The 7,964-nt window shown below is 45.6% G+C and overlaps 2 protein-coding genes and 1 non-coding gene across 3 annotated transcripts; 1 reads left to right on the top strand and 2 right to left on the bottom strand.

Moving 5' to 3' along the window:
• Positions 1 to 1,016: 1,016 nt before the first annotated feature.
• On the top strand, positions 1,017 to 4,233 carry LOC119277651 (mitochondrial fission 1 protein A-like). The gene is made up of 5 exons (XM_037558940.1): positions 1,017 to 1,244; positions 2,252 to 2,381; positions 2,501 to 2,622; positions 3,689 to 3,752; positions 3,980 to 4,233. The coding sequence occupies exons 1-5, from the start codon at positions 1,152 to 1,154 to the stop codon at positions 4,063 to 4,065; spliced, it is 495 nt and encodes a 164-aa protein (XP_037414837.1). The 5' UTR covers positions 1,017 to 1,151; the 3' UTR covers positions 4,066 to 4,233.
• On the bottom strand, positions 4,220 to 6,085 carry LOC119277644 (annexin D3-like). Its single transcript, XM_037558928.1, has 6 exons — positions 5,838 to 6,085; positions 5,588 to 5,733; positions 5,233 to 5,463; positions 4,901 to 5,116; positions 4,731 to 4,820; positions 4,220 to 4,658 (listed from the first exon to the last, which is right to left on the bottom strand). The coding sequence occupies exons 1-6, from the start codon at positions 6,040 to 6,042 to the stop codon at positions 4,458 to 4,460; spliced, it is 1,089 nt and encodes a 362-aa protein (XP_037414825.1). The 5' UTR covers positions 6,043 to 6,085; the 3' UTR covers positions 4,220 to 4,457.
• A 615-nt stretch (positions 6,086 to 6,700) lies between these two features.
• On the bottom strand, positions 6,701 to 6,773 carry TRNAR-CCU. The gene has a single exon. It is a non-coding gene; the product is annotated as a tRNA-Arg (tRNA).
• Positions 6,774 to 7,964: the final 1,191 nt, after the last annotated feature.

The raw sequence follows: 7,964 nt of genomic DNA, 5'->3' as shown, positions 1-7,964 counted from the left end.
ACAAAGGCCCTTTAAGTATTTTATTTTGGGCTACTTTGCACTAGACTTTGCTACTCTCCAATCTAAATTAATTGACGCAGCTCTAGTACAACTCCCATCCAAATTAATTGATTCAGATCGGAGTGAGTAATAATAATTTTTGGCCTGCTTCTATGCAAGTAGAAAGGGAGTGTTATTAGGAATATCGGCACTCATGTCCTACGACTGTGGCGTCTAAGATACTCTTCCCTTCAAGCTTTGCTGGCGAGCCGTGGATCCATCTCTCATCTCCCCACTGCTCAGGAGAGCGAATCCTGATGCCTCGGCTTCGATTAGTAGTTTAGGCTAGTTTTTTTTTCTTTCTGAGTAGTGTTTCGGCAGATGATGGCTCTTTATTTTCGAGTTGGTCTTTTATGCTTCGATCCTCCTCAAGTTCGTCTATCGGGACATAATTGATGGAGCTTCGGCGTAGATTCCCTCGGTCTCCTTGGGATGACAAGGTTAGAGTTTCTCGCCATGTGTGCTAGCCAACGAGAGTAGGTGTCAGACACTTCAGATCGGTTCAATGGTTCAATGGCGACGACTGTGGCTCTGGGACGTTGGTCCTTAGTAGCATGTGCACGAAGATTTTTTAGCTATCATCGACATGGTCAAACTGGCTCCAATAGGGGAGCAACGACAGTGGCACGTCAGCGACTCATTTTGACGGCAACAATGGCCATTTGGCGGTGATGCAATTTTTATTATGTTTGGATTGCTCTATATTTCTTACCAACCTTTAAAACAGACCTCTGTCCATAGAAAAACATTTTACTTATTTTGAGGGAAATTACCAACATTTCATTTTAGATCTATTTTCATTCGACTTGATCGTCAAAAAGAAAAAAAAAGACACCATACGATCTGCTTAAAACGTGGGACCCACGAGGCGTGGGTGAGAGAAGTCGTGGCCGCGTGGGCTAAGCAAACGCAAATCCACGCGGCGGACTTGACTTGCGCTCGAATCCGTCGTTAGTTGCATTCTCTTTCTCCTCTCCTGGCCCATAGATAGAGATACGACGCTGCTTCCTTCCGCGTCCAGAAACCCTCGCCCACCCACCAGCACCGGCCACCGCCTCCTCCCCCAAAATCGAAACCCCTACCCCCATCCCCAAGCAGATCGGCCGAGAGCCATGGAGGCGCAGATGAGCAAGTTCTTCGAGTCGGTGGGCTCCTTCTTCTCCGGCGGCGACAACATCCCCTGGTGCGACCGCGACATCATCGCCGTAAGTGCCCCCCACCTCTCTCCCCTTAGCCCCTCGCTTTACTTGATGAATCTTTCGCTGCTGTGGTGTCCTGCGCAGTAGATGTGGCCTAATTGATTCTAGGATGCGCGCATCATACTATGCGAAGCACGAAAATACATGTAGAAAAGGAGAGTGGGTCGTTATTGCAAAGCTTCGTGATGCTTGATGCTGCCCTGGTGGTGGGAGACCGGCCGTGGTTGTTGAATCGGTGGTGCCTTACCATGTTTGTTCAGTTAGTTGATGTCATTATTTACCGGTAGTAGCATGGATTTACCAAGTTGGGATGTTGGATACTCTGATTCCCATTTTGTCTCTTGTAGTACCGAATGCTATGTGTTTTTACTAAAGTCATCAGATAGCTAACTAACTATGAAATGTCCACTCGGAACTTGGCCATGTTCATTGGGTTACTGTTATCTGTTTATGTAGTGTTCACAAGCACGAACTGTTAAGTCATCTATTCTTGGCTGTTGCTTTTGTTCATGTATATATGTGCCTTCTGTTCTTTTGCATTGTTCACAGACTATCCTGTTATGTTAATTATGTTAGAAGAGCAACTAGAACTTATAGTTCTGATTCCGATGATTATTCATGGTTTATATGTTTGGACCGTTGGTGGTGGGAGATTAGTTTTGTCTGTTTGAACCGTTGGTGCTTTGGCATGACATGTATGCTCAGTCAGTTGATGTGATTTTGTAGTGACAATAGCATGAATTTACCAAATTGCCCATTTGGTCTCGTGTACTACATGTCTTTTACTAAATAGATGGAAGATGGTTAACTCAGCTCTGAAATGTCTACTCGGAATTTATGCACTGTTCACAAACACAAACTGTCTAAGTCATACATTCTTATTTCTTGGCTGTTGCTATTGTTAAATACTCGTATATGCTTTCTGTTCCCCTTCAATCTTCACGAATTATTTTGTTTTGTTTAATATCTTCGATGAGCAAGCAGAGCTTATATTCATGGTTATATGCACCTAGGGATGTGAAAGAGAGGTTGCTGAGGCTGCAACCGAGGAACAGAAAAATGATAGCATCATGAGGCTATCTTGGGCTCTCGTCCATTCCAAGCAGACTGATGATGTGAACCGTGGAATTGGCATGATTGAAGGTCAGATAACTTTTTTTATTTGCATGGAAGAAAATTTACTCCTTGCAACCTATTATCTTACTTTGCTATCTATTCTTCTCAACTCTGTTTTGATCAAATTGTTTGTTCTACTTGCACAGCTTCTCTTGATAAAACCACCAGCCCACTGCAGACTAGAGAAAAGTTGTATTTGCTGGCTGTTGGGCACTACAGAAATGGTAACTATGTAAGGAGCCGGCAACTTGCGGACCGTTGTTTGGAGGTATTCTTGCACTACCTTCTGGTTGCCTTATATAATGCATACTTTCTTGGTGTGTGGTACTGTTTCTGCTGGTAAAAGGGAAAGAAATATTTCACTGGTTTTGAGCTTAACTGCAAGCCAAATATTTGATAATGTCATACATGCAGTTGATGCAAGTAGCTCTGCATTGTGAACTTGTGGTAACTCATCATCTTATTTGCTTGTGTAACAACCAACTGGTGCTATTTCTATGCTGGTTTGCTGGGTGACACATGTGGAATTTATTTGCATATTGCTTGCGTAACTACTTACTAGTACTGTCTCTGTGCTGGACGACATAGTGATAAACCAAATATTTGATTCCACTAAGGTTTGTGCAACTAAAGTAAAGGTTCTTGATATTTGTGGTTCCCTCAGTTTGTTGATTTCTTCATCATCAGGCTTGGAAATAATTTTCCTACATTTGCACCATCCAAGACATTGTCCCTTAAATCACCCTCCCTCTCATTAATCTGGCAGCGTCATGATATACAATCGATTTTTCTGCGGTAAGACTGATAGACAATTGATATGTGGCTATGCAGATAACAGTATTTTGTAATTGTTATGCAAACAGCAAATCTGTTTAACTGCTTAACTGAATTCATTCGACTGTTGTGTCACGTGTTTTATATTTCTATTGATTCCACACCTATTCTTGTCGATTAATTCTGGCTAAGCAGCTCAAGATCGTGGCTATGCTTGTTGCTGATTCCTTGTGTGCTACTCCATTTCAAGATTTGGCTATGCTTAAGCCTAATTCCGAAGTAGCATTTTGTGCCGGACATGTTAGTTAGACATACTTATCTATGTGACCTATACACTTTATACGTGGGATACAATTAAAATTCAGAGAAAAATATGCAAAACAAAGTTTTTGGGGTAATATAAGTGCGTATGTTTTTCAACTGTTTAAGGGGTAATCTGGGACCATCATCTTTATATTCCATACTAGTTGAATATAAGTGCATATGTTTTTCAACCGTTTAAGGATATTGCCGCCTTTATAAATTCCCTCTTTTAATTGATCTTGTCCCCTTTTTTGTAGATTCAACCAGATTGGAGGCAGGCATCATCTCTGAAGAAGGCAATAGAGGATAAAATTGCTAAAGGTAAGATAAGTTTGGATAAGTTTAATCGACCATACTTTTCTGCGATTCACAGTAGAAAACTATGTGATAATTTTATCTGTTGAAGTGACAACAGCAAGCTAGGAGTAATTTATGCTGAGTTTTCAAAATCAAGCAACTGTAAAAATAGATACTGATAACCCTGTTCATAAATTACTTGATTTTGAAAAACGTGTGCACTTATTGCTTGATAACCCTGTTCTGTGCAGATGGTGTGATTGGCATAGGAATCGCCACAACTGCAGTAGGACTTATCGTCGGTGGGATCGCAGCTGCTCTTGCAAGGAAGAAGTGAGACTGCACCCGCCTGTTGATGAAATAGGATGTGTGTTTGGTTCTATCGTTCTACCGTTTGTTCTGTGTTACTTGAGTCGAATCGCCGCAACTATGTGCATAAAATGAGTTTATGATACCATGCCACCGTGTAATCTTTCGGATAAATCAAATCGTGATGGAAGTAGTACCATTGTCTCAAACCAGTGCTGAATACACCAATAAATGAACTATTAGGGGTCTTATTTCACAACACCAACACTTCACTCTCTAGATTGTACACACGACAATGCCACTCTGTTCGATCGAACGGTCTAAGTACCATGCCATTGAACATCATCCTCTGAACGGTCTAAGTACCAAACAATATGGCATTGAACATCATCCTCTGAGCTTGGATGATCCTGCCAATGGCTACTCGGCCCCGATGAGGGTGAGCAGGATGCCCTGGTAGTACCCGGAGGTGTCTCCGACGACATCCTTGGTCACCGTCGTCTTGTACCTCACCTTGTATTCCTCCTTCACTTTCTTCAAGTCGACCTCGGCGCGCGAGACAATTGCTCTGGTCAGGGATTCCTCGTCGGTGCCGAGCCCGATGATCGAGCTCCGGATCACCTGGAAAAGGCAGAGCCATGAAGAGCATCAGAACTGAAGCAGCCTGGAAAAGGTTGAGCTTTTGAGTATTACCTCTGCGAAGTGCTTCTCCGGCGATGTCAGGCACCAGACCGCAGTTTTCAGCATCGCCGACAGCTTGTCGTTGCGATTGCCCTCGAGAACCTGTGGCGCATCAAAATAGATATAGTTCATTTTGTGTGCTCAGGTTTTTTTAACCGTAGAAAAATGATGATGAAGTAGACCTCGTCGATGGCCTTGCCGTGCTCTCGCTTGTAGTGCTGGAACGTCGCCTTGAGCTGCGGCTTGCTCCTGGAGCTGACGATGCGGACCACGTCCCCGTGCAGCGGCTGCTTCTTGGCCGCCACCGCGCCGTGCAGCTCGGCCGCCTCGGCCCTCGCCAGCTCGCCGTCGACGTGCTCGCCGCCGTGGCGGTACGAGCTCACCAGGCGCACCAAGAACTGCACGCGCACACGCACACGAGCGCTCAGTTCAACTGACCGGCAACGGCAAGAGCAAGAAATGGACCCACGGCGGCGACGAAAGAAGGAGAATGCCAGGATCGGCACGGCCTTGCCTGCTTGAGGGGGTCCTTGTAGAGCGGGCAGGCGGCGACGTCCTCCTCGAGCGACGAGTCGTAGGCGGAGCAGTAGGCCTTCCTGACGGCGACGAGGTGGTCCGGCGACGACGCGCAGGCGACCTCGATGAGCACCCAGGCGTGCCGGTCGCCGCCCTTCTTCCTGAGGGCCTTGTAGGCCAGCTTGGCGTCCCGCGCCGCCGGGTCCATCGCCCACAGCGTCATCGCGCCCTGAGACCACCGGACCAGACCAACGCGCAGGCATGGAGATTAGATTTCGGACGGTGTCCGGCCGGGGACGAAGGAAGAAGCCTAGGAGCCCGCCGGCCATGGAGGAGGCGAAGGTGTATGTTACCTTGAAGTGGCTGGAGAGCTCGTCCTGGAGCGTGCGGAGGAGGGGCTTGTCGTAGAGGCCCTCGTAGGCGACGGCGATCTCCGCGCGCTGCGCCGCCGTCCGGTGGCCCAGGATCTCGATCAGCGCGTTCTCGTCCGTCCCCCACCCTGCCCATTTCTCACGATCTCAGCACAGGTTCTTCTTGCGGTAGAGCAAAAACAACAACATCAATCAATGGAGTAAACTTGATTGAATCTTCGTAAGTACTTACCTTGCACTGCTTTTCTGATGCTCTCTGCATCCTCGGTCGGGGAAGGGGCGGGGTCCGGGACCGAGATGGAGGCCATGGGGCTGAGCGTTCGCGCTCCTTCTTCTCCCTCCCTTCCCGTCCGTGCAGCCGAGGAGAAGTGGAGGAAGAGGAGATTGAGGGGAGGGATGTTATGGATGCACTCGAGGCAGCCGCACCAGCCACACATGGTAGCCACACAGACACCACAGCACACCACCAGGGTTGAAAGCTTCGCCGGCAATGGGCTTTTTGCCTAATTATTTCCTCGTGTGTTTCGCGTGTGCATCTTTTGATTGTGTTTTTCTTGGCTCATTTTAGGTTCTTAGTCATGAGTTTTAATGGTGCCACTGTTATCCAGCTTGTAATGTAATGGGGTAAGTAGCCTGGCTGATGTTGTGTACAGGTCATGCGAGGGGCATTTTGGGTATGTTCATTGCTCCTACTTAATCAGCATTGGAGAGGTATTTAGATTTGTTTGCTGGAAAAGGGTGAGTAATACTTAATGAATTGTTCCCTTTTCCGCCTTATAGCACACGTTGTAATAATTCTTAAGTTAAGGCTTGCCTCATCTATTTTCAGACTTGCTCATGCTGTACTGTAATCTAGTATCTTATTCAGATCTTGGGGTGTTTTCAGACTTGTCCTCACCATCTTCTTACTGGAACCTGAGCGTTAAAGAAAATTAGTAGGAGTACCATTTACACACCATTTTTTTTACATGTTTCATACTTGTTCATACCATCTCTTCTACTCTCCTCTTCTTGGGAAATAAAAAAAATTCGCTTCAAAAACAGTGCACCAACTAAGCACAAAAGAAAAGAGACAAAAAAAAAACAGTAGGCGAACGCGCCAGGTAGGGGTCGAACCTACGACTTTCCGCTTAGGAAACGGACGCTCTATCCACTGAGCTACAGGCGCCTTCATGAATTTATTTCTCCTCTCCACTCTCTATTCCTTCTGCAGCTTCAAACCAGCTGTTCCTCCCACTCACCCACCACTATTTGGGAAGATCAGCATGTGCAACAACACAGGAGTTTAGCAGCAACAATGATAAAAAACAGACATTCTCATGCTGGAAGAAGAATCTTGGGAACACATGGGCATTGCTTAACCGGTAAGGTTTCCTTCCAAAAGAGAGCTCCAAACAAATCTCCAAACCCACACTGTTTCCACCATGCAAAGATGTATAATTTGCTCACGCTTTACTGCTTTAGCCGTTCATTTAGAACGAGAAGCGTCATGGGCTCCAAGATAAACTGAAGAGCCTTTCAAAAAAACGGAGGACATGCCCGCACGTTCCATGCGCCCGGTTCGAAAGCGGAGAACATGCCACATTTCGCAAAGCATTTCAAAGCCTTTTTTGCTTTCTCTGTGAAACCCACGCTTTGCTTACTTTGTTAAACTATTACTTTCAATGGAAAGCTGCTTGTGATAAGAGGGAAACAAATTAAGTTGCATCAGAACAACTGTGCAGACAGAGCTACTTATGTTTCACAAAAGAAAAACTCAAGTACAGTTGGCAGGGTTGAGCTGACTGTAGGATACTAGAGAAAACAAGTCTTCTCGTGGATCACACTCATCTGACCAATGGTTTTTAAACATCAACGCTGCGAAGAGTCGATTTTGGTTGCCAACCAACCGCATAATTAACCAGGCCTTTGACGAAAGATACATGGACAACCGTGGCAAATGCCCAATGGCTGCTTATGCAAACAAATCAGCGACCATATCTGAATCTCCAATATCATAGTAGGTGATTTGGATGTGTGCAAGTCACTAATGATCTTGTCCTTCACCATGCGCCCAGTTTCCTCAAGCATAATAATAGGCTTGCTGTATGATTGAAGAATGTGGCCCAACATACTGCGACGATAATAATTAGTTATTTTGGACCACGTTAGTTGTATCTAGATGTTAGGATATATACATGGCCTTGACAGTACATGTTTTTCACATCGTCTAAATGTTGGTGCCACAAGTTTCAACTGAAAAAATCGCTTGTCACATCTTCACACTGTTAGTTAGACATGGACGACGGTGGTGTGAACTTAGGAAGCTGCATTAAACTGGTGAGTGAGAAATGTTTCCTCAATCATTTCTCTAATCCCT

The sequence above is a fragment of the Triticum dicoccoides genome, chromosome 1A (genome assembly GCF_002162155.2).
Source record: "Triticum dicoccoides isolate Atlit2015 ecotype Zavitan chromosome 1A, WEW_v2.0, whole genome shotgun sequence".
In the NCBI taxonomy this organism is placed as follows: Eukaryota; Viridiplantae; Streptophyta; class Magnoliopsida; order Poales; family Poaceae; genus Triticum; species Triticum dicoccoides.
Note: the sequence above shows the minus strand (reverse complement) of the source record. Positions and strands in the feature narration are given on the sequence as shown.